General features: G+C 54.2%; 11 protein-coding genes across 11 annotated transcripts; 4 read left to right on the top strand and 7 right to left on the bottom strand.

The window, feature by feature from the left end:
* Positions 1-635: 635 nt before the first annotated feature.
* W97_04741 (uncharacterized protein) lies at positions 636-3,296 on the bottom strand (the record flags this gene model as incomplete). The annotated part of the gene is made up of 5 exons (XM_007782630.1): positions 636-974; positions 1,031-1,169; positions 1,223-1,548; positions 1,600-2,682; positions 2,736-3,296. The coding sequence occupies 5 exons, from the start codon at positions 3,294-3,296 to the stop codon at positions 636-638; spliced, it is 2,448 nt and encodes an 815-aa protein (XP_007780820.1).
* A 517-nt stretch (positions 3,297-3,813) lies between these two features.
* Positions 3,814-7,280, top strand: W97_04740 (uncharacterized protein; the record flags this gene model as incomplete). Its single annotated transcript, XM_007782629.1, has 7 exons — positions 3,814-3,882; positions 3,940-4,512; positions 4,565-5,299; positions 5,347-5,746; positions 5,798-6,865; positions 6,943-7,104; positions 7,180-7,280. The coding sequence occupies 7 exons, from the start codon at positions 3,814-3,816 to the stop codon at positions 7,278-7,280; spliced, it is 3,108 nt and encodes a 1,035-aa protein (XP_007780819.1).
* Positions 7,281-8,954: 1,674 nt separating this feature from the next.
* W97_04739 (uncharacterized protein) lies at positions 8,955-9,787 on the top strand (the record flags this gene model as incomplete). The annotated part of the gene is made up of 2 exons (XM_007782628.1): positions 8,955-9,123; positions 9,201-9,787. The coding sequence occupies 2 exons, from the start codon at positions 8,955-8,957 to the stop codon at positions 9,785-9,787; spliced, it is 756 nt and encodes a 251-aa protein (XP_007780818.1).
* Positions 9,788-10,403: 616 nt separating this feature from the next.
* W97_04738 (uncharacterized protein) lies at positions 10,404-10,798 on the bottom strand (the record flags this gene model as incomplete). Its single annotated transcript, XM_007782627.1, has 2 exons — positions 10,404-10,727; positions 10,784-10,798. 2 exons carry the CDS (start codon positions 10,796-10,798, stop codon positions 10,404-10,406), a joined length of 339 nt encoding a protein of 112 aa, XP_007780817.1.
* Positions 10,799-11,844: 1,046 nt separating this feature from the next.
* On the top strand, positions 11,845-12,597 carry W97_04737 (uncharacterized protein; the record flags this gene model as incomplete). Its single annotated transcript, XM_007782626.1, has 1 exon — positions 11,845-12,597. One exon carries the CDS (start codon positions 11,845-11,847, stop codon positions 12,595-12,597), a length of 753 nt encoding a protein of 250 aa, XP_007780816.1.
* A 559-nt stretch (positions 12,598-13,156) lies between these two features.
* W97_04736 (uncharacterized protein) lies at positions 13,157-14,270 on the bottom strand (the record flags this gene model as incomplete). The annotated part of the gene is made up of 2 exons (XM_007782625.1): positions 13,157-14,011; positions 14,064-14,270. The coding sequence occupies 2 exons, from the start codon at positions 14,268-14,270 to the stop codon at positions 13,157-13,159; spliced, it is 1,062 nt and encodes a 353-aa protein (XP_007780815.1).
* A 1,456-nt stretch (positions 14,271-15,726) lies between these two features.
* Positions 15,727-16,652, top strand: W97_04735 (diphthine synthase; the record flags this gene model as incomplete). Its single annotated transcript, XM_007782624.1, has 2 exons — positions 15,727-15,861; positions 15,930-16,652. 2 exons carry the CDS (start codon positions 15,727-15,729, stop codon positions 16,650-16,652), a joined length of 858 nt encoding a protein of 285 aa, XP_007780814.1.
* A 795-nt stretch (positions 16,653-17,447) lies between these two features.
* Positions 17,448-18,138, bottom strand: W97_04734 (uncharacterized protein; the record flags this gene model as incomplete). Its single annotated transcript, XM_007782623.1, has 2 exons — positions 17,448-17,489; positions 17,560-18,138. The coding sequence occupies 2 exons, from the start codon at positions 18,136-18,138 to the stop codon at positions 17,448-17,450; spliced, it is 621 nt and encodes a 206-aa protein (XP_007780813.1).
* A 626-nt stretch (positions 18,139-18,764) lies between these two features.
* W97_04733 (uncharacterized protein) lies at positions 18,765-19,286 on the bottom strand (the record flags this gene model as incomplete). Its single annotated transcript, XM_007782622.1, has 1 exon — positions 18,765-19,286. The coding sequence occupies one exon, from the start codon at positions 19,284-19,286 to the stop codon at positions 18,765-18,767; it is 522 nt and encodes a 173-aa protein (XP_007780812.1).
* Positions 19,287-19,442: 156 nt separating this feature from the next.
* W97_04732 (uncharacterized protein) lies at positions 19,443-19,836 on the bottom strand (the record flags this gene model as incomplete). The annotated part of the gene is made up of 2 exons (XM_007782621.1): positions 19,443-19,634; positions 19,696-19,836. The coding sequence occupies 2 exons, from the start codon at positions 19,834-19,836 to the stop codon at positions 19,443-19,445; spliced, it is 333 nt and encodes a 110-aa protein (XP_007780811.1).
* Positions 19,837-20,522: 686 nt separating this feature from the next.
* W97_04731 (minichromosome maintenance protein 4 (cell division control protein 54)) lies at positions 20,523-23,737 on the bottom strand (the record flags this gene model as incomplete). The annotated part of the gene is made up of 3 exons (XM_007782620.1): positions 20,523-22,372; positions 22,423-23,322; positions 23,374-23,737. The coding sequence occupies 3 exons, from the start codon at positions 23,735-23,737 to the stop codon at positions 20,523-20,525; spliced, it is 3,114 nt and encodes a 1,037-aa protein (XP_007780810.1).
* Positions 23,738-23,752: the final 15 nt, after the last annotated feature.

Raw genomic sequence — 23,752 nt, 5'->3', positions numbered from 1 at the left:
ATCAACGGTGCTGTAGCTACCCGTAGTCCCGTCAGACAGCAGCAATTCCCTGATGGCGATCGACGATCTAACGGAGCTTATAGGCATAGCTTCGAGACCTCGCACCAACTGTGGCGGATCGTTGCTGGGGATTTAATCGATCAAGGGGTATTGTATCCAGTAGCGACAGAAAGGGTCACATCAACCTCATCGAAGCAAGGGCGGATTGCGTGCAAGAACGCTGAGCCTGCATTAGGGCCCGATCCGCGCATACGCGGGACCGCCCGGTAAACTGTCAAGTACCATGCGAACCTCGCGTGAAGACCTGAGACTGACTCGTTGCACAAAAGTGTGCTCATTGGCTGCTTGTGTAGCCATTTCTTCCCTAGGCACATAAAGGACGCATGAGCGTGCAGCCGTGCTCGGATCAAGGGACATAACGTGAGCTGATGCCATCTGGAGCTCAGGCCTCGCAGGCTGTTCGGGTGAAGCGCGGGCTTCTCAAGTACAGACATCCAACCGCACTTGATGTGACACACCTTGCGGCGTACCTCGTGGCTCAACAGTCTCCACTCTCGCCTTCGTGACTTTCTCGACCTCCCCAACCTTGGTGAACCGCAGAGGTACTCACCTGTAAGCCTTGTAGCATGGCTTCCTCAAGCCAGTCCGCTGGCTATCATCGCTTGGATAATTCGCTGAGCGAATCTGCCAGCAACGTCCGGGTCTTTCCGCGCAATCTCTATAGAGTCCAGGACTTTCTTAATGCCGACTCCTACATCGGTCCTGCGGTTATCTTCCATGTATCTTGCTATCTCATACATGGTTCGCTGTTGATCTTGCTCCGAGAAAGCCCCAGATGCCTGCAGGACGTGCGCGAGCTCTTGCTGAGTATTGACATTGGGAACCGCAATCTCATCATCGAAATCCTCGAAGATGTCGAGCTGCTGGAGCTCTGTTCGTTTGCTTGTAGTGGCGAGAATAAGGAGTCGGCGATTCTAGGAAGTTGAGTAAGTACGTGTACATACAAACGTAGAAGACGAGCCGGAAATACCTTTGGCGGCTGCTTGTGTATGAGAACTTTCAGAGCCGCAAGCACTGGGTTCGAGAAACGGGGACCGATAGGATTCCAGTCCACTATCAGCTCGATGCTGTCTATGACGACGATACTCAGGGGACTCTTGTAGGCATCTCTGATAAAAGGTCAGCAACACAAGGATATATGCGCACAAGTCAATGGCCGTACCGGAAGGTCTTATCAATGTGGGCAACCTTCTGCATATCAGCGAAGCCGACCATGTCCTCAGCCGTGAGAAGCTTCACGAAGGGGAACTCTGAATCAATCGCTATCTTCGCAGCCAAGGCTGTTTTCCCGCTCCCGCGAGGACCAAAGAGGATTGCCGAGTGTAGAGGATTCGAGTTTTCGGAGACAGGCTGCTTGATCTTCGTCACGCAGAGGCGCCCTTCGGCCAAGATGTTGTCGATAAGGGGTGAGTAATGGATGATACCTCCCCGTATGCGTGACGATAGTTCCTCTTCTGCGACACCGAAGAGCGGCTTGACCTCGTCCAACTGCAGCAATGTTAGTTTACACCAGGAACATTCACTAAGACAGATACTTACAGCGTTGAAGAAGTCCTGGCGATTCACCTTGAGGTTCTCCACATCATCTTTTATGCCAGCCATCGTCCCCACTTTAACATGGCGACTGAAGGCAAAGGAAGACGCCGCTTTCACCAACCCGCTAATCTCTGCACCGGAAAAGTTCTTTGTGAGACGCGCGAGCTCCGCCAAATCCACATCTCGGTCCATGACGCCGCTGGTTCTCATCTTGTTGGTGTGAATACTCAGAATCTGCTGTCGTCCGTGCTCGTCCGGCAGAGAGATTTCTACTTTGACTTCTAATCGTCCCGGTCGCAACAGGGCTTCATCTATCATGTCCATACGGTTCGTCATTCCTATCAACAAGATATTGTTGAGCTGATCCACACCGTCCAGCTTGGATAGAAGCTGGTTGACGACACTGTCACCGACTCCAGTCCCGCCGCCGGCGCCGGATCCTCTCTGCTTGCACACGGCATCCAGTTCGTCGAAAATGATGATGTGAAGCCCACTTTCGTCACCTTTCTCCTTGTACTCTTTTTCCGCATCGGCAAAGAGCTTCCTAACGTTCTCTTCTGATTGACCAACGTACTTGTTCAAGACCTCAGGACCATTGATGATCTTCGGCTCCCTTGCATTAAGCATCTTGCCAATCTGCCGGGCAATAAGCGTCTTGCCCGTTCCCGGCGGCCCGTATAGCAGGATGCCTCGCACGTGTTGAATGCCAAGCTTGTCCACAAGCCCCGGCGGAAATATGCGTGATGCAAATGCTCTCCGGAAGATTGCACTGAACTCATTGTCCAGGCCACCGATGCCCATGTCTTGAAACTTGAAGTCTGGCTGAATGATTGAGTTTGCGGCTGGCCTTCTGTTCGATGCTTTCAGCTTGATATCTGTCCTATTGTCTTTGAACCAATCCACGGTAGTTTGGGGGATCAGTATACCACGTGCCCGTGGATCTGATGTAGTCGGCGCTGAGGAGGCTTCGGCCTTCTCCATAGACAGGTCTACTCTCTTGATAGTTCTGATTGTGCAACGGAGTGGGACGTTTTTGAAATCCATAAGAAGCACCTGCCCCGGAGCTAGGACCTGATTCTCAAAATTCTGCAAGAACCGGTATTAGCCAGAGCAGCGAGAATATGAAGATAGGGACCAACCCTAGTAAATTGTTTAGCCAGTTCATCCTGGTCGTACGGTACATCGGTAGTCTTTTTGTTCGTAGCAAACCCAACCTCCGCATCTATGCTCCCGAGTGTCTGTTCGCCAGCCCTGAAGGGGTCATACGGCTGCACCTGTACTATCTCTTGCGGGCCGATGGTAACGCCTATCCACGTGCGCTGCGCGTCTGTAAGGCCTATCTCACCCTGAGGGCAGCCATCATGGGGTCGTGCAGTAAGCACAAAGTTGTTGTTGATCATGACGTAGATGTCTGAGCCGTCTCGAGATGGTCGAAAGTTCTGAGGGGAGACTGCCGCCCAGTTGGCCATGGCGAACTGGTTCCCGCCTGGCGACCTTACAGGTCTCAGTTGGAGACTCCTCCCGTCTCCACCAGAAGGATATTGCGGTTGCGCTGGCATCCTCGGAGGACTATCGCGGTATGCTGGAGGCTCTGGATATCCGCCACCCATTCTTGTGTCTTGCTGGCCAGGCCTTGCGTAGCCGTCTCGCGCAGGTGGTCTGGGAGATCCGTCTGAGCGCCCGCCGAAAGGATTTGGCATCGAGGGAAGATTATTTCGGTTGAACATCACTGCTACTTGTATACTGCTCGGAGTGAAGGTAGTCGAGTTCTTGCCCGAATGCACCGGCTCTGTATAGACTGAGGCTGGAGACGGGAGACGTATGCTCGAGTGCAGGCAGCAGGGTAGCGACGGGTTTTGGGTGTTACTGTCACTAAGAAAAGTGACCTTGGGTTTTGGCTTTGAGAGGTTTCTGTTCGTAGGGTAGAGGTTTGTAGTTTTAGGGTTGTATCGTAAACTTCATAGAGGTTCCCGGCTTTGTGAGGGCCTCTGACATGTGCAGCTGCGGCTGAGGCGCGATGGATGCGCGATCCCCGCAGGGTCCGTTCCTGCATGGTCACGTGCATGTCAGACGGAATGCCTCCGCCGAGGGCACCTAGTGGAATATAGAGCTGTTGTATATACGGAGCTTCCAGGTGGAAAGCCTCATATGGCTATCCGTAAAGTCGGAGATGCTTAATCCGCTAGCCTCTAAGCTTGCGGCGGTGAATGAAGCAGAATGAGTGCTAACGGGTCCCCTGCTGATGCTCCGCAATGGCCAGCAGCACGCCGGTTCATGAGGCCCAGCGTACGTGCTTTGCGAGTCTATTCGAGCCTTTATAACGCGTATACTGATCGTGAGTAGCTCCGGCAGGCGACCTTGATCCTACCAAAGACCGGCGAGCGCGTCAAACGATCCATTACGCTTCGAAGCCCACCACCAGACGAGCATGGGGACGACCAGACACCGCTGCTAGGCCAACGGAGGTCCTCCATCCCGCCATCGGGGACAACTCAGAGCATATGGCGCCGTAGCAAAAAGGCAGTCTCGCAGGCCTATGGCTTCGCTACCTCCAAGACAGGCCAAAGTATACTGAAATGCTCTCTGGCATATCTGATCGGCAGCATGGCAACCTTCGTGGTGCCCATTGCACGCTTTCTCGGGAAGAATGATGGAAAGCATATGGTCGCGACCGTTACGGTTTACTTCCACCCGGCACGCTCAGCCGGGAGCATGCAAGAGGCGACTCTCCTTGCGCTAGTAGCGTTCGCATACGCCGCTTTTGTATCTTTCACAAGCATGGCAGTATCTGGCTTCTTCGGCCATCAAGGCTTGCTTGTGTTGGGCCATGTGGTAGTGCTAATCGTCTTCTGCGGCGGCGGCCTTGGCTTTGTGGGTTGGTTGAAGCAGAGATTAGGTGACCCTTTGGTTAATGTGGTATGAAAGACACTGATGAACGGTCGCTGTAGCCATCTGCTAATGTACGAAGGCATGCTCCCTGACGTCGCTTGCAATCATCACTATCTTGACGAAAGAAGGCTCAGTCCAAGCCGGTACTTTCTCCTACGAGAAGATCTTTCAGGTGCTGAAAATGGTAATCATGGGTGTAATCGTAACAGCTGCCGTCAGTCTGGCTATAAAGCCCGTTTCCGCTAGAAAAGAGCTTCGAGAGGATCTTAGGAAGGCAACGGACTCGCTTAGCGATATGATGTCCATGATTACGACCAGCTTCTTATCCGGCGAGGATGAGCTAAACGATCCGTCATTCGTAGCGGCTTCTACACGCTACAAGAGTTCTTTCACCTCACTGACTAAGGACCTGAAGGAAGCTAAGAACGAGCACTATCTCCTGGGCACAGAGAAAGAGTACGAGATCGAAGCAAGATTGGTCAAATGCATGGAGAGACTTGCACAGAACATTGGTGGCTTGAGAAGCGCTGCTTCCACGCAATTTACACTTCTCAGAAGCTCATATGGGCCTGGCAATAACAGTCTCGCAAGTTCGTTCCCCAGACTCGATTCTCCGCAATTCCCCGACTTTAGTAGTGTCCGCGATAGAATTCACTCCTTGTCCGCCATCTACGAAGCCCCTGAAGAATCGAGTGATGCGGGAGGCGATCAGACCCCAAAAAGAGCTTCGTCAACTGATGCAAGTAGCATTGCTACTGTCCTGTCGCCTGCGGACATGTTCTCAACCTTCATTTCACATCTGGGGCCTCCAATGGTCTGTTCTCTCCGTAAAATTGCGCCGAACCTCGCTGACAGACGCAGAAATCTTTGGCCTACACTCTCAAACAAATGCTCGAGGAGCTTCCATTTGGACCTGGCCCTCAGTACGCCATCACGGTTGGTGGTCAATTCCGCCAAAGTCTGGAGGATGCTATCAACCTGTTTAGCCGAGCTCGAAGAGAAGCTCTGGCTTTGGTTTACAGGACAAAGGTTATCAATAAACCCAGTTCACTTGACGTAGCAGCGGACTATGAGGAGGTGGCTGCTAGTTGTGGGTACTTTAGTTCTTCTTTGCAGGACTTCGCAGAAGACATGATCGAGTATCTTGACATCGTAGATGAGCTGAAGGAGGAACTCGAGCGCTCACCTCGTCGCAGAACATGGAACTGGATCCTGTTCTGGTGGAACCGTAGAGCGAGGACCAAGAACTCTACGGACCAGGGTATGTCGGCCTTTTGGGAGCATCTGGACTGCTGTTACTAATCGGAGCTAGAAATGCCAGCGGCTGTCGAAAATATTGAACAAGGTCTCTCTCGAGAGATTCCATCTCCTCCGCGAGGACTCAACACTATAGACCCAGAAAAACCACAGCAGCACTTGTCGTACACCTTCCGAATCTGGCGAGCCTTGCGCTTCTTTCGCCGCGACGACATCAAATACGCCATCAAGGTCGGCATCGGCGCCATCATCTATGCGATGTGGTCGTTCATACCGTCCACGCGGCCGTTCTACTCACACTGGCGCGGCGAGTGGGGCCTTCTGTCATACATGTTAGTCTGCTCCATGACGATCGGCGCCTCCAACACCACCGGCTTCCAGCGCTTCCTTGGCACTGGCATTGGCGCGGTGTTCGGAATCATCGCCTGGATCATTGCCGATGAGAACCCCTACATCCTCGCCTTCCTGGGCTGGCTCGTCTCGCTCGGCTGCTTCTACATCATCATCGGGAAAGGCAAGGGGCCGATGGGCCGCTATATTATGTTAACGTATAACCTCTCGGCCCTATACGCCTACAGCCTCTCCATCAAAGACGAAGAAGATGACGAGGACGAGGGCGGCATCAGCCCTGAGATATGGGAGATCGTACTCCACCGCGTTGTCGCCGTCCTCACGGGCTGCATTTGGGGCCTCATTGTCACACGCCTCATTTGGCCCATCAGTGCCCGCAGGAAACTCAAGGATGGCATCTGTGTCCTCTGGCTTCGTATGGGTCTGATCTGGAAGCGAGATCCGCTCGCGCTGCTGCTTGAAGATCAGGGTCAGGCCCGGGGAGGCATGTCGTATGTGGATATCCGAGAGTCGCTGGAGCTGCAGCGCTTCTTGACACATCTCGAGACGCTGCGACAGAGTGCAAGGCATGAGTTCGAGCTGAGGGGCCCGTTTCCAGATGCAATCATGAAGAGGATTCTGGAGGCAACGGGGAGGATGCTGGATGCGTTCCATGCAATGAACGTGATCATTGTGAAGGATCTGAAGGCAAGCCCGGCCGAGGCGGAGATTCTGAGGTACACGAAACATGAGCGCATGGAGTTGTCGTGGCGTATAAGCCATCTTTTCTCTGGTATGCATTCTCATCTCTCTCTCCATCATGCCTCCCAAGAGAATTCTGTGAGCAGCGAGCTGACCAACCGTCCCAAGTTTTGGCGTCTTCCATGAAACTGGAATACCCAATGAACGATGCTTTGCCAAACATCGAGCACACTCGAGATCGTCTTCTGGCCAAGGTCTTCGACTTCCGGAAGAACGCGCCAAACAGAGAAGATGCCACAGACGAGGACTACGAGCTTCTATATGCTTACGGTGAGCGGCCTGTTCCTCTGCTACTCCCATTAGTGATGTCTTGTAGCGGGTGGCTGACAGTTGTGTTCTTCATAGCGTTAGTCACAGGTCAGCTGGCACAGGACATTGTGGCCGTAGGTCAAGACATCGAGCAGCTGTATGGAGTGCTGAACGAGGACAATCTTAAGCTACAATAAGCTTCATCCAAACCGGACTTGTACATAGCGTTGCTTGGTAAGGTTCCAGTAACATTGATATCGAAAGATCTCCCAACGGGGAGTTAGCCTTCAAGTTCACTGCGGTAAGATTTCCAGAGTTATTTCGATATATAAGTGGTTCTTGATACAACATCACTTCAACACAATGGTTTGCGAAGGCGGCCGCACATTTTACAACCGAAAGTAAACCTAGTTTCTCCAGGATGCTGTTCCGGCCGTGCCTGGATTCGTCGCAGGAGCAAATTCCAACTACATGTCGGCTTGCTTCAGCCAATGATGAATTGGTCGTCGGCGGCAGTTGTTGAAACATTCCCTTCTTACAAACGGCAAGTCCAGCGTCGACTTCGGGACCCCGAGTGCCGTGGATGAGTCGAGTGCCAGCCGGTCACATCAACCACCAGACGAGCCACGGCTTTAGCCAGGAGAGGTTTGACAGACAAGTCGAGCTTCGTCGTGACGTGCAACGTCTGCCGCTGTCGGAGAATTTGCAGTCTAGCGTATTCTTCCCCGCTGTTGTGAGACGATTTCATCGAGTACGAGAGCCTCATGTAATATCCGCACTTCCTTATTCAAGAAAAAGCAGATATGCCACAAGAGCGCTCCATCCCCTTTCCACATATCAGCGCGTCCGTTGAGAAACCTTCCGCGCTCTTCACGTGCCGTCAGCTCGCGAAGACCTACAACGCAGCTAGACAGCTCAGCGGCTGCACAAACGTGACGGATCCCCAGCATCTGCGTCTCTTTGCTCGTGGACGTGCATGCGTTCTCCACACAGCGCGAGATGAGACGACTTAGCAAGGAAAGACCACCCTGTCGCGGCTGACGCAACGGCTGATTCGGCGGCTGCCACATGTCTTTTGGCCTGGCCCCTGTTTTGCTCTGCCCTACAGAGATTAGCTGCAGGCACAGCAGTGGAAGATAATCGATAGTGCATGCTTCAGGTGTATGTGCGGTTGAGATTTTCTTGGGGGAAAGACGGTGAGGTTATGGCTGTCATTGATGATCACTGGTTGACTTCCCCAAATGCAGAGGCAGTCCGAACGATCTTTGGTAACTACTGAAAGCGAGCTGTGGAAGGAACTGGCTGACCATAACGACCATGAGATTACTTGGATCGCCGAGTAACTCATCATTCACACCATCTCCATACCTTACGGGGAGCTGATCCTTCGTGAGATGGCGGATGTCTACGTTATGCGTACCTATGCAAGCGCCGTATCCCCATCACGGGCTGTCAGCTCGGCTCACCTATGGGAAAAATCAGAGCACCTTTAAAAATCCTCTAGGTAAGCTAAGGTCTAGCGCTTAGTATTATAGATCAGTATACAACCACATTTAGTCTATTCTCTGGGTATCACGAAGTTGGGTATGTCGTCCGCACGGCCAGAGACTGCAGAGATTGCTCCGCCGGTCTTCTCTAAGCGGCTGGGACCCCAACCTTTTGGGATTTTACTTTCCTAGGCGTGCACATCCTAGAGGAACGAATCCGTGACTGCATTGGTCAGCTCAGCTCACGTCAGACCGAGCTGTCCTTACCACGAGCAACTACTTGGGTTACAGCGCTTATAACATTCAGTTTCCACCAGCGGTGCATAGTTCCATGCACTTGAGAACGTACCCTCGCTCCTGCACATATTGAAGCTACATGTAACCATGACGGAAAAATCGGAGAACCCACACTACATACTTGACAGTCAGGAAGAGGTGAAACGGCTGTCAAAGATGCATGAGATTCTAAAAGATGCGATGGGTGGCTTGTTGCTGGTGCCGGTGGAGCTCTCAGCTGCGCCATTGCGCGTTTTGGACTCCGCAACAGCAGATGGTAGACGAGCACCTACGGACTCCATAAGTCGTCGTCTCGTACCCCTGGGCACGGCAGACTAACGATTGTGTGCCAAGGGACTTGGCTCCGTGACCTCGCGTCCTCCAGCGGGTCTCCTGTAGCCCACACGCTTGTCGGCACGGACATCAATCAACACTACTTCCCAGAACATCGACCTCCAGGCACAATCCACCAGGTCCAGAACATCAACGAACCGTGGCCACAAGATTGGCACGGTACCTTCGATGTTGTGCACCAGCGTTTAGCTCTCGTTAATGCTGGACCCGTTGCGCAAACTGCGGTCACTCGTCTCGCGGAGCTAGTCAAGCCGGGCGGATGGATTCAGCTGATTGAGGGAGAAAACGTTTCTGCAGAGGGCAATGGCCCTGCCATGCACGATTTTGCGACCTTGCTGAAGAGCACCTTTGCCTTCATGGGAGTAAGCTCCAAGTATCCCCGTGAGATACATGCCTGGCTTCGGGAAGCCGGCTTCGTCGATGTCCAGGAGCGCGTCGTGGATGTGTATTATGGAGCATCGAATCCGAGTCCGCAATTTGCAAGAAATGGGATTTATTGCGTCAGCGGTGCTGCTTCGGGGTTGGTTACTTTCGCGAAGGGTCAGTCCATGGTTGCCTACCACTCTATATCAAAGAGCCGAAGCTAATTGCGTAGCAACACCTTCCATGCCTTTGCATTTCTCGAGAGAGGCGCTTGACACTTTGGTTTCTCGTTTGGAGACTGAGCTGTCGGAGCGTGGCGGCAATTATCCGATTCGCGTGGTGTGGGGACGAAAGCTGCAGTAGACGCACTTCTTCAGGATGCGAGGCTCTCTGCTACTAGCTAGAAGATTTGATAACTTATAGATACTACACTTATACAGAGAAAAACTTTAGGAAACTATTAAATTGTCTCTATCAAACTACTCTGCTGCGTCATGCCTGCCCGCTCTCTGTGCATTGTAATTTCCCAAGACGTTCGTATGTAGGATTTCCCCGCTGGTTGATGTACTTGTGTGCTGGAACGAAAGCAGGTAGGGTTCTGAAGCATTTGTAGCCAGATAGTGTTGCACTACGAAAGAGACATCATGACTCGTATCGAAAGGCTGGAAAGTGACACTCTTGGAGACCAAAGCTTCCACAAGCCCAAATTGCCCAGCAAACGCCGATACCCATATCCGCTCACATAAAGTCAGCCAGGGTATCATCACGACATTAGCTCCACCCAAAACCGCCAGCTTCGGCGTTCCTTCCTCCCTAGTACCACCACACTAAACGACCCCCTTAGAAGATGCAGTCTAAGCAGCAACAGCAAGCCAGCGCTGCCAAAATGCCAGCGCAAATTCCGTCCCCCCCGCGTCTCCTTCCACCCCTTCCACCATCAACGTAACCTTGCGGCGGGGGGCCTTGCTGATAGTACATGGGCTGCTGCTGGCCATAGCCCTGCTGCTGGGGCGGCGGGGCGCCGCCGTAGTAGTTTTGAGCCTCGCCGCCCGGTGGCGGTTGGTAGTAGCCCTGGGGCGGCGGAGAGGAGAACTGCTGTTGCGGGGGGTATGGGCCGGCGTCGTAGTGCGCTTGCGGTGGGTAGGCGGGGGGAGCGTTGGGATCCTAGTGTGGGTGTTAGTTTTGGGGTTGCGCGATGTGGTTCGAAGGGATGCGCGTACGTATTTGTTTGACATGTTGAGACTTTGAGGACGAGGGTCCAGGGCTTAGTTGAGGGCGCTACCTAGGTGGGGCTGAGATCTGGTGATATGCGCTTGAGACTATGCGCTTGGGGAGATGTTGAGGCGGTTTCCGTAGATGAGGACGGCGCGCGAGAGACGTTATGTGAGGGTAGGATGTGAGGAGGAAGAGATGAGGAACGCTGAAGCAAAGAAGATATGGTGATGTTGCCAACCGTCTGGGTGGAGGCGCAGCAAAAGCCGCGCATCCATTCCGCCTCCGCACGGCGATTAATTATGTAAGGCGGCGGAGACTTGGCTCTTGGCACGTGATGCCGACGCAGCCGACACGAATGTCGCTGAACAGACACCGCGTCGTGCTGCGCGCTAGGATAGTAATTGACAGAACTGGCTGAGTAGCTTTGTGTGTATTGCGGCTGATAACGTTTGCTGAAATCCTGTGGAGCGTAATGCCTTAGCTGTAGCCTTTCTCATGTCGTTGCACGAAACGGGCGCCTGAGGTGCAAACAGATCGGCTTGGCCATGCTGGGCGCCATCTCCAGGTATGACCATCGTGGAGCGTTCTGTGCTGCGCGCACGAGATGCAAGTTTGATGAAGCCGAATGGACCTCGGTCGGTTTAGGAAAACGCCTGCACGGGCTCTGATGGGAAACGTGTTCGCGGTTGGCCTGCCCATCCATGACGGACAAGCTCGAGCGATTTCAAGCCTCCCGATTTACCAGCCACCATGCAGCACGACAATTGCGTCAACAGCATCCCGAACCCAGATTCTGCTGTCCTTACCACCACGCTCACTTAACGTTGACTCTGTCGCTGACCTTTGCTACCATTGAAACATCACTCCATCACGACAAACAGAAGCGCAACGCATCATCTCCGCGCAATCGCCCTCCACGCAAGCTCCGGCACAGTAAACGTACCGAGCCGCCGCAGATCGCCGACGTAAATAGAACGACATCGCACAAGCATCCCCACCACCATCCTCTGTGCGCAGCGCCGCGCAACAACAGCGAGGCTCTGCAGCCTCAATCTCTCACGGCGCAATGCCAGCATTACCACCACCGCCCAACGCGCTCTCCAGCATCCCCGCGCCGCGAGCGCGCGGCCTGCTCTCGACAGGCGTAGCCACCCTGTCTCGGCGCCTACTGCACAGCTTACACCTCACACCCGTCCCCACATCCTCAGCCAAGCTAGAACGGCGGCAAACGCAACCAACGCAGGACATCACCGGCATCATCCCCTCCTACTACCAAGACATAAACAGCGGTCCCGCGCCCGGCACCGTCGTCGGCATCGTGCTGGGCTCCGTGCTCGGCTTCCTGCTGCTCTGCTGGCTCATCTCCTCCGTCGCGGGGCAGGGCGGCGGCAACGAGATCGAAGGCGAGGAAGTCGTCATCGCGCGCGAGCGCCGGCGTTCACGCTCCCCCGGCCGGTCGCGCCGCTCGCGCCGGAGCACGCGTACGGAGATGAGGGAGGCCAGTAGGAGTCCCAGGCCGCAGCGCATCATTGTGGAGGAGAGACGGCAGAGCATGCCTCCGCCTATGCCGCCGATGCAGGCGCCGCCGATGCCGATGCCGATGCCGCCGATGCCGAGGCAGGTTATTGTGGAGGAAAGGATGGAGCGGGAGAGGAGAGTTAGTGGAGATGATATCGTGGAGGTCATTGAGGAACACTCGGATGTGGGGCCGCCGCGACGGAAGCACAATAGGCGCAGTGGAGGTGGGGGTTATAGGTCAGTTGACCCTGATAGATATGCTGGTGGGAACTATCCGCAGCATGAGGTGCGGCGATATTGAGACATGCGGTGGGATTTCTCATTCGTTGACTTGGTGGGTGTATCATGGGGAGCCCACATCTCTGGAGGATGCGACTTTTTTCTTGCGATACTGGGTTCGGCGTGGCGTTCTTAGGCGACGTCGGCTGACGCGTGTGTTCTACATAGTAGACGATACTAGCGCACGCGCTGCGGGTCTGGGCTGCGTACATGTAGGCTATGTCGGAAACCAACCGTTGAGGACATCTAGCTCGTCTCGGTATACCAGCTCTTCGGAGCAAGGCCGTGTTTCTGTACTTTGTATCTCTTGTCGAATACGAGGCATTTACGGGGTTTGTTGAAAGTGCAATGGATGAGCCTGGCGCCGTACATTCGCTGTTAATATGGATTACGCGTTTCTATCGAGTTTCTCGGTACGATAAACCCGCTCCATGCGCCATGAATGAAAGTCGTCTCCCTGGGGTATCACAACCGTTGAACGAAGCCGCTTGCGCTCTTCCTGAACCGTAAAAACCTGAACACCCGCTGAGTCCCCTGAGAGGCAGGAAGCCTAGATCTGACACAAAATGTTAGCAACACTGCTAAACGTTGAGTGTCTTCCTGCGACTTACGAATTTCAACGCTTTTCTCGGCATCGCCCTCGAGAACGCCGACATAGCCTTCGACTTATTCGACGACTGCTGAAGCCTGCGATACGCCTCCCTCACATGGCTCGGCTGCACCGGCTCCCTCGCCTCCTCCGGCGGATCGAATAGACCGCCCTCCCTCTTCCTCTTCCTTGTCTGACTCTCCGCCCCCCCGGTCTCCTTCTTATACAGATCCTCCGCATTCTTGACCTTAAGCGCCTCCTCCGTAAGGGTCTGCACGATCTCAAACGTCAAGAACCCCAGGATATCAATGATATCGTCATTAGGCTTGCTCTCCGTGATGATGCCAAAGCCGGCCCACTCCCTAAATCGCTTGCCTTTGCGGAACGTGAAGCTCGCCTGGCGGCAGTCAGACCAGTGCACGTACTCCTCGCGCGTCATGTCCTTGGTGCGCTCGTCCGCCATCTTGAGCCGCTGCAGCGTGGCGTAGTTCATCTCCTCTTCCTCCTCGTCTTCCTCATCGTCCCTTGCGGGAACTTGCTCGCCGTAGTAGCTCTGCACGTCCCACGGCAGATCGACTTTGGCGCGCTTGCTGACTTTCTTCGCGCTCTCGCCTTGCCCTGTCGCGCCCACGCCGGGGATGTCGTCGCCGCCTAGGTCGGGCACTTCGGCTCCGCCGCCTTTGCCGCTGTCTTCTTGGTCTTTGAGGTTCTTGCGGACGTCTTTCCATTGGAGGAAGTGTCGGAGCCGTGAGACTTTGGCTTTGTCGTGCCGGATGAGCATCATGAGGTCGTCGGTTGAGATGCTGCGGCTGCCGCGGCGAGTTGCGAGGGCGGTGCATTCGCGGAGCTAGGAGAGGTGTCAGCGAGAGTGATGGGCCATAGGTTGGTTTCGAACTCACCATTTCTTGCACTTGTTGTTGAACGATCTGTTCAATGAGCGTGGTTGTTTCCGGTGACGGCTCGCCGGTTTCGCCAGAGACGAACATCATCTGCGATATGTGTTCAGTGAATTCCTTGCTTTCCGAAAAGTCGTCATCTTCAGGTTGGCCGTCGCAGTCACTTTGCAAGATAGTGTCGTCTTGAGGCTGATGCGGTGAGAGATCCATTTTGGGACTGAGAGAACGAAACAGGCTGAGAGCAGCCCAGTGGACGATGAAGTTGAACAAGAGAAAGCCAGATTGGAAATGAGGATAACAATTGCGCAAAGAAATCCAGCAAAGGTTGTGTGGTGACCGCGAGAACAGAAGCGGTTTGTTTAAAACGTTTGGTTTGTCAGGTGGTGAAGCAGTCAATAGGGTTGGTTGGACGACGCAGGCGAGAGGTCGCGTCGCGTCGCAGATGGCCGTTGAACGCATCCCTCAAGTCGGAATATGTCGAGCGACAGCATCAAACTCGACCGGTACACAGGAGAAGCCGGAGCAATCCAAACACGTAATGGAACTCGCAGCACCGTAACCTGACAATGGAAGCCGACTTGGACGACTTGTCGGAAGCTGACGCCCTTGTATCTGACTTTACAGCTTATGATTTGTTGCGAAGCTCTTCATGAAGCTCTCAGGTACTCGAACATAACAGCCCCGCCTTCATGACAGCCCCACCTTCAGGTTCCGGTCGACGGACACCAAGAGTAGGGTGGCGGGTGAGGTTGGCGGATCAGAGCCGTGGCCGCTCTGCTTCAAATCATCTTCGGTGGTACACAGCAACTATTGCAGTATTACAGCTTCTGAAGTCGAAAGCCTATCGCAGTCTCCCTTACAAGCTTGAGATATGACATCCAGCATGCTGAGGGACCCCAACTGCTTCGATTTCAATGCGCCGGTTTGCCGTTGTGAGATCAGCTATCTCGCCATATCTTGATATTTTGGCGGGGCCAGCGAATCGCTCATCGAGGGCTTTCTGTCCATACGCGGAAACCATGTCTGGTTGGATTCCTGGACCTAGCTACTTGCGCCACAGCATGTACCCTTCGGTCGGTGGGGAACGTCGAATCCCAATTCTTGCGAAAGCCGGTTGCGCGGGGCAAGAGACAAGTATTGCACAGAAGAAAACAAGCCCCAAAGTAGACGAGAAAGCAGGAAGGAAACCCCGAACCGTAGGAACAACGCAAAGCGCCCACTAACCTGTTGGATCTCTGTCCGGTATTTTGCTGCTTTGTCCGCCATGATGCCGATTTGGTAGCACGTTTGCCGTCGTATGTGTGCGTAGTGATAGCGAGAGTAGCGGTGAAGCGTGTTTATGCAGAGATAGCGAGAGTTTTAGCGAGGTTTTTGTTTGTGGTATGAAGAGCGAGGAGGAAAAGCGACGGGAAGCAATGGAGATCTAAGGGATTGTGAAGTACCGTGGCACCGCACGTGGCCTGGGGAACCCGGCTGGATGCGGCAACTTTACCGATCGCTGCAAGGGTCACGTTCCGCAGCTCAGCCCTACCCGCAACCTTAATCCTGGGTGAAGCATTTTCTGATATCGTTTTTACGCAGTGTGTGTTTTACCATTCCTGTAACGATTTAGAAGCCTCCAAATCATTTGACGACACAAATCTTTCTGACCGAAAGTCTGCCAAAAATGCTCTACCTAATCGGCCTCGGCCTAGCCGATGAGAAAGACATCACAGTCAAAGGCCTTGAGATCGTCAAGAATGCCGCGCGTGTCTACCTTGAGGCCTATACAGCCATCCTCCTCGTCGATAAGGAAAAGCTGGTACAACACCCTACCTGCCCTTTCCACGCGCAAGCAATATCACCAGAAGCTTACCGCTCCAAAAGTAGGAAGCCTTCTATGGCCGCCCCGTCACCATCGCCGACCGCGAAATGGTCGAGTCCTCCAGCGACGACATCCTAGCAGACGCCTCCAACGTCGACGTGGCCTTCCTAGTCGTTGGCGACCCCTTCAGCGCAACGACGCACTCCGACCTCGTACTTCGCGCCCGCGAGCTTTCCATACCCGTGCGCAGCATCCCGAACGCAAGCATCCTGACTGCAATCGGCGCGACGGGACTGCAGCTGTACAATTTCGGACAGACGGTCAGCATGGTCTTTTTCCTCGAGAACTGGAAGCCGAGCTCCTTCTATGACCGCATCAAGGAGAATGTATCGATTGGGCTGCACACGCTCGTTCTGCTGGACATCAAGGTGAAGGAGCAGTCGCTTGAGAACATGGCCCGTGGGCGCAAGATCTACGAACCGCCGCGGTTCATGACGGTCGCGCAGTGTGCAGTGCAGATGCTGGAGACGGAAGAGGAGCGCAAAGAGGGCGTGTATGGGAAGGACAGCCTGGCCGTCGGGGTGGCGAGGATAGGGGCTGAAGACCAGAAGATCGTGGTGGGCACGCTGGAGCAGCTTGCTGAGAGTGATCTGGGGCCACCTCTGCACAGCCTTGTACTACTCGGACGGAGGACGCATGATCTTGAGAGGGAGTTCTTGAAGGAGTTTGCTGTGGGCAAGGAGACGTTTGATAGCGTGTGGAAGAGAGACTATGAGGGCAAGCAGTGAGACGGAGGAGAATTTACACGTGTCTGCGGTATTATACGTTACCTACAAAACTAACCCAGGCTAATCCGATATGTCGAAGGTTGACTGGAAGGGTCGGTACAGGCCGTTAGTGAAAATGCATTGGCAGGAAAATAGCGTGATCTTGGAAGAAATGCTGTGGAGTTAACTCACACCTGAGAACGCTGTTCTCAAGCAAACATTGTAATTCGATCAGCCCGTTCACCAACCACGACATAGAACCTACCAGCAAGTCGCGAATCGCAGGTTGAGAAGAGCTGCAGAACATCATGCTGTACGCAAACAAACAGAGCAAAAGGAAAAACGTACAGCAGTAGGTATTCATTAGTGGTCACCCACCTAACTACTAATCTACCGATTCAAGGCTTAATCACAGGAGAGCGAACGGAGTCCGATGTTTTCCCTGATCTGTGGCCGTACGTGGCGGAACGACATCAGACCAACAGTTCATAAGCAGTATTGTGAAATAGATGCGGCGACTATCGGCAGCATACTACAAGCCTCCGCACACTCTGGTACAAATCTGGTAGCTCGAGGTCTCTGTCGATGTGTTGCATATGGTTGATGTATTTCTATTCCATGTTTGCTGTCCTGTCATTCCTGACTTGCTAGCTACGCATCCCACTTTATGACGCCGGTAGAGGACGTCCAGTTTTACGTCCGAATGTCTGACAGCGACAGACTCCGCAACGGAATGTAGTAAGGCCCCTCGCCACAGAGGTTCTAGTCAGTGAGCCGAAACACCCAAATTGACCTCCGAACCAACGGCCTAGGTATTCATCGTAGGCGCAAAAGGGCATCGTGCCCTCTGTTGTCTATCTATTCAGAAAAAGTGAGCATTTCCTCCTGGATGTAACCGACAAGGGAAAATAAAGCGACGATCACATACCACTTGAGTAGTCCGGACTTGCTCCAGCTTCTCGATCACCGACTGCAGTCCCTCGAGCTCGAGCTTCCCATCCTCGATGACCAAGCCTATCCGCAAGACATATACATACGCGCGATGTTTCACCCATGACGAACCACGCCACTCTAGGCCAGGAATCTCGATGCCACGCACGCTGTTTAGGACAGCAGTCGGATCCACCGATCTAAGTCGCTTCTGGGGATAGTACCCCAACAGGACACCTGAAGGAAGTGCGATCGGTACTTTACTCGTGGGCGTGATCTCCAGAATGTAAGCGGCCTTCGCAACTTCGGGCGTCTCGGGCGTTTCGTTCAAGATCTCCTCCATGCGCTGAGCTGCCGCTGTGTGGCTAGCTGATGTCGCGTCAAGGACGAGCTGACGCTCTTCCGCGGTCATATTAGGGAATTCGGAAGAGAGCCGGCCGAGAAGGCAGTGGCATGGTGCTTGCTGTTTCGTAAGCTCAACGAGCCGGTCCTTGATTTCTTTGCGCATTGAAGGACGCTCTGGTGCTGGGTTCGTATCTTCATCGTCGTTGGATGCTGTGGAAGAGGTTGCCGACATCTTGTTGAACAATGGTTGTCGACGAGAGGTCTGGGAGTCGGGCAGTGATGTTAGCGGATACGACAGAGTCAATCAGAATGGAAGCGTACTTCAGCAGCTTCTGTTGCCGTGTACTAGATTGTCCTGCGTATCTACGTTCAGAGCGCTGCTCGAGTTCCTGAGCGCGCCCTCGAGATGTTGAGTGGTGCGCGGCCGCAAATTAGAGGAGTTGTTTGGGATACAAGCCGAGTGGAGGAAGTAGTCAAGATAAGACTGTGAGTGATTCGGACAGAGCACAGGTAATGAAGGGGTTGGAAATGAAGATATCAGGATGCTGAACGCGACTCACTCTCAAGTCAATTGTAGTTGACCATGCACCTCGAGCTTCAATAGCGACAATGAGGCTGTGATCAGGACATGTGTCAGCTGTAACTTACAGGCCTCAGGGCTTCGCATTAAAAGGAAAGTCATAAGTCGCAAAAGCCGATGGAAAGATGAGATGGTTTTCGTAAGCGCAAGCGCGTGATTATGAGTTCTTTACCCTATCCAAAGCGAGCGTCTAGAGGAGCAATACAAGGAAGAACCAAAGCAGCCATGACTGAAAGCGGGTATACCAAAACGCCGTCCCATGCTTGCCGAAAGTGATACTAGTACGCGTACTCGACCTCGTACGGAACCCAATCGTGCTTGACTTCCTCCACCTGCATGACACACGCGCATAGGTTCTCGTCCCAAACAGCGCGAAAGCCGTGGTAGCACATAGTGCGGCATCTCTGGCTGGCCAGCATGACATCGAACGAATCACCTCTGATCTCCCCGGGCACCATCTCGCCCATCAGTTGATTGTTGCGTGAGAAGATGCGGAACGTAGTCGAAGCTTTAATTTGCTGAGCGAAATACTGGCATCCGATTGCGATGCCCACGGCGAACACGATGTCAAGGTAGTTTGGGTAACTTTTCGCGTTAAGGTGCTCTCGCGCAACGTTGTGGTGGATGTCAACGTTCAGGGCGGTAAGGCGGGATAGTACTTTGAATGGTACATGCTGAGCATATGCTTGGAAGGACGCGTCGAATGAACTCCAGAGGGTCTTGATGATGGAGGTCTCCTCCACATACGATCCGAGTGGTTGGTGGCTCAAAACTTCGGCCCTGGTCGCGCCTGATGGCATCCCGAGGACCCGCATCGATATGGGGTCTTTGAAGCAGTTGTCCTTGCAGCACGCTCCTCGACCTTGCTCGATCATGAAGTTGCGATGCGCGGCTTGGGTTCTGACTTCCCGCCTGGAACGGGGTTGATACCCTTCGGGTTTGATGATGAGTTGTATTTAGGGAATGCGGACGAGGAGCGCGGGCGGCACGCGCGGGAAGAACATTCTAGCCGCCGATGGGGAGCTCAAAATAAGCGTCGTCCTTGCATAGAAGTGCACCATGGTCTCGCGCCGTGTCGTTTTGCACACATGTTGGAGTGCAAGAGGTACGGGTCGTGCAGCTTTGGCAGCGCCTGCCGCCTTTGCGGGCTGTTCAAAGAGCGTTGGCATCACCGGCCGCAAAACATTAGGCCAGGTAATAGGTACTCACAGTGGTAAGTGTTTGTTCATCATCGCAGGAGAACACCGTGATTGCGCCAGACGAAGCCACATGCATGGTGGTCTCGGGCACCACAAGATCGTAGATGAGGTTCTTGATTTCGCCCGGGAGGTCAAGTAGAGGGGAAGACATGCTGGTTCTTGCGGAAGAGTGTTCTTGCGATATTGATGATGATTTTGTTTTATGATGATGATGGAGACACACTATCTCTAACTACTTTGTGATTTTGCGATTTCTCTTGGGTTTATGAGAGAACTGGACTTTCGAAACTTTGAAAGCGAGGGTAGAAGCGGGTTTTATAGGATTGAAAGCTCCCTTTAGCCTTGACAGGAGGATAACCTACTCGCAGTTTCAAGACCCAATAGAGCTTCGGTGATTTCATAATGGAAGAAAAAACTCACTACTTACTAGCTATGCCCCCGCTTTTATGTACTTGAGCAGGTTGATTATAATTACAAATAAGGTTTTAGCATGGCTCTGAGAGGCCATCGTTAGGGTTTCGCAATGGAGAACTTGAGCCCTAGTGGTTTTTAGTGGGGCTGAATGAGAGGCCCACGTGGTGATCCTCGATCTCCCGCACGCTAAAAACGGCACGACTGAACCCTGAGGCTACATCCGAGTGCTAAGTACCTGTATTACCATCTGAGAAAGTGAGAATCCTCGAGCCGCATAACTTCTTGCACGCACAGGAACGACTACGCACATACCGCTGACCGAACGCCAGCGTCCAGTTAAGTCCTCCAGGCAATCGTAACAACGTAATCCAAACTCGCATCCAAGCCATGACCTCTGAGACATCCATCGCGCCCCAAGGCGTCCTAAACCACCCCAGTAATCCTTCTAACCATTCTCCTCACCCCCTCACCCGTAAGCTGCACCCTCCCTTCAACCTCCAGCGCCCTCAGGGCCTCCATAACCTCATTCCCCTCCACCTGAATACTACTTCCCTCCCCAACCCTCCTCACCACCTCCGCAACCCTAACAGCCCCACCCCCTCTCGTCATCTCATCCAACATCTCCACAACCGCCTCCGCCAGATCCTTCTTCCTGCGCCTCTCGCTCGCGCTCTGGCCCTCAGTCAACAATCCCATATCAATTAACCCCGTCCGCGCATCCGTCGCCGCCTGTTTGAGCGCGCTCTTAATCAGCCTAACAGCCTCCTCGACATCCTCAGCCGTGACCTCCGTCGCAAGCCTCATCTTCGCATGCGCCTCCGCAAGCCGAATCATACTCTCCAGCTGCCTCGTCGTGGCCGTGATACGGCGCTCCTGCGCCCTCACATCCGCCCCGAGCGCCCGCATCGCCACGTAGGCGTCGCTCAGCGCCATCGCGGCCGCCTGGGTTAGTTTGGGCTGCACGTGCGACCGCGCGTACGAGATGTAAGCTGTCAGGAACTCGACGGGCAGGATTTCGAGCGCGGAAGCGTTCGCGGGGGCATCTTCGAGGTACATGCTCACGAGATGGCGCGCGAGGCGGCGGTCGTTGGCTTCGTCGATGCGATCGAGGACGAGGTAGACGAGGTCGAAGCGCGAGAGGAGCGTGGGGGGTAGGTCGATGTTTTGCGGGACGGGGAGCGCGGGGTTATATTTGCTGCCGATTGGGTTGGCGGAGGCCAGGATGGAGGTGCGCGCGTTGAGGGTCGTGATGATGCCGGCTTTAGCGATCGAGACGGTTTGTTGTTCCATTACCTCGTGTAGAACGGAACGTGTGGCGTCGCTCATTTTGTCGAACTCATCGATGCAGCAGACGCCGCCGTCGGAGAGGACCAGGGCCCCGGACTCGAGGACGAGCTGACGTGTTTCGGGATCGCGGGTTACGTATGCTGTGAGTCCGACGGCGGAGGAGCCTTTGCCGCTCGTGTAGACGCCGCGAGGAGCAATCTTGTGCACGTACTGCAAGAGCTGGGACTTTGAAGTCGAAGGGTCGCCGCATAGCAGCACATTGATATCGCCGCGGTACCTTGGACTGCCGCCCTTCTCGAAGGATTTGTTGGTACCGCCGAAGAGCTGCAGGAGGATGCCCTTCTTCACGTCGTCCATCTCGTAGATGCTGGGAGCCAGAGACCGTGACAGAAGCTCGTAGACGTCGGGTCGCGCGGCGACCTCCCTGATCCTAGCTTCTTCTTCCTCGCTCACTTTGCGAACCGCATCTGGGCCGCCGGCGGCTTGCTCGGCGAGCTCTTCATTAAGAGTGGAGGCGTCGGCGCCGAGGCGTCGCTTGTCGGTTTTCTGGATATGAAGGACATCCACATAGGTCTTGAAGATGTTCTTGACGGTGCGTTGGCGCGGGTTGATGCGCACTTGGGTGCATTTGAAGATGCCCGTGACCTCGACTCTGTCACCAGCTTTGCAGACATCGACAAGGTCGTCGTACGCGCACAGTGAGACGGAATGCGGGGTTTGGCCGTCTGGGACGTTGTCCGGTGTCTCTTGGAGCTTGATGACTTGCTTGTCAGAGAAGCCAGATCGGTTGTGCACAATCTGCATAGAATTGGAGGAGCTGCAAACTTCTCTTGGGCATCTTGTGGGCTCAGCAATCTTGCCGCGGTCAATGTCGACCTTAATAGTGTGGCCGCAAGCAGCGCAGCGGAAAAAGGCGTCCTTCATGTCCGGAATGATTGGAGTCGTACGAATGACAAGACCTTTGATGCTGACAAGCTTGTCCATGTCTGTTCCACTGTCAGCTAACGTCCCAAGAGGATGCGTTCTCATACCATACCACCAGGGTTGAGCTCCCGCAGGTTGATCGTCTGGTCTAAGCCGAAAGGCCGGACCTTGTATATCTTTCCCTCCACCTCTCTAACGATATCATGAATGTCGGCAAGGCCGGAGGCAGCGCCGTTCGGCCTAGCCGTCTGACCATCCGGAGCGTCAGAACTTGGAATCCGAGGCATAGAGCTGGAATCTCGAGTATGAGCGTCTCTCTGAGCCTGCTGCGATGCCTGCACCCTAAGCTCATTCATCCGCTTCTCAGCGAGCTCGACCATAACATCCTTGACTGCCAGATCGACAATCGGAATAATCTCGTTCGGGAAAGCTTGCATCTGATGCCACAGCTTCCGCGTAGGCGGGTAAGACTTCAAATTGCGGCAGTCCAAGTTCAGATTATCCACGCTCAATTCGAGCATCGTGTTCATCATCTCCACGTATTGCTTTGTATTTCCAGGGTGATCTGCAGGCAGGTGGCTGCTAGACTCCAGTTCGCCATCTTGAATCAGGCGATACTTATTCTGGAAGTTACGCAGGAAGTCCTTGGCTGCGAACAAAGCATCGTTCACCGATACATTCGTTCCCCAGATGAGCTGGGTGCCAGTGCCGCCAAGCGCTTCAGCTTCCGATGTTTGCGGGTCGACGTTGGAGAAGGTCGCAGTATCCGACAGAGTGCTGCCCGCTGGCATGCCATTCTCGTCTACAAAGAGTCGTCGACGTCGTCCCGTGTTGTTTGTGAGGAGGTCTGAATTGATATCACTGCGCCGATTGCGAGCCGACGACGCTGGGCCGTCAGAGAAACCGGAACGCACGAAAAGCGCGCTGCTGCTGCTTCGGATCACATCTGATCTCTGCGCATTCGCGGCGCGCTGGGGGCTGGAGCTGGAGGCGTAGCGGATGGGAGATGATTCTGTGAGTGGCTTTAGCTTGATGTAGGATGTGGACGAAGTGCGACACGTACCTCCGACATTGATACCAGATGCTCTTGGCGTCCGGTCACCATCTGTGCCATTCGCAGGCTGCCTTGTAGGTGAGCTAGGGACTGCTCCATTGACAGCCCCTGAGCCATTGACGGAGCCATTGGCTGGTGACGAGCGGAAGAAGAGAGGGGAAGAAGCAGCGACATTTGGCTGTAGTCTTGCTGCTCTCGGTGTTGCTTGCGAACCTTGCCGTTGTGAAGCATCAGACGCCTCTGAGCGAAGCTGATCGTCGGCGCTACGGTTGCTAAGGGGGCTGCTGGGGGGAACTTGGGAGCTGCGGGCGCTCCTTCGCGGTGTCGCTGATGCAGAGTTGCGCTGTGAGCGTCGCTGCGCTGGCGAAGACATCGTGAGGCACTACTG

The sequence above is a fragment of the Coniosporium apollinis genome (assembly GCF_000281105.1).
Source record: "Coniosporium apollinis CBS 100218 chromosome Unknown supercont1.21, whole genome shotgun sequence".
In the NCBI taxonomy this organism is placed as follows: domain Eukaryota; kingdom Fungi; phylum Ascomycota; class Dothideomycetes; genus Coniosporium; species Coniosporium apollinis.
This window is presented reverse-complemented; position numbering and strand designations above follow the sequence as displayed.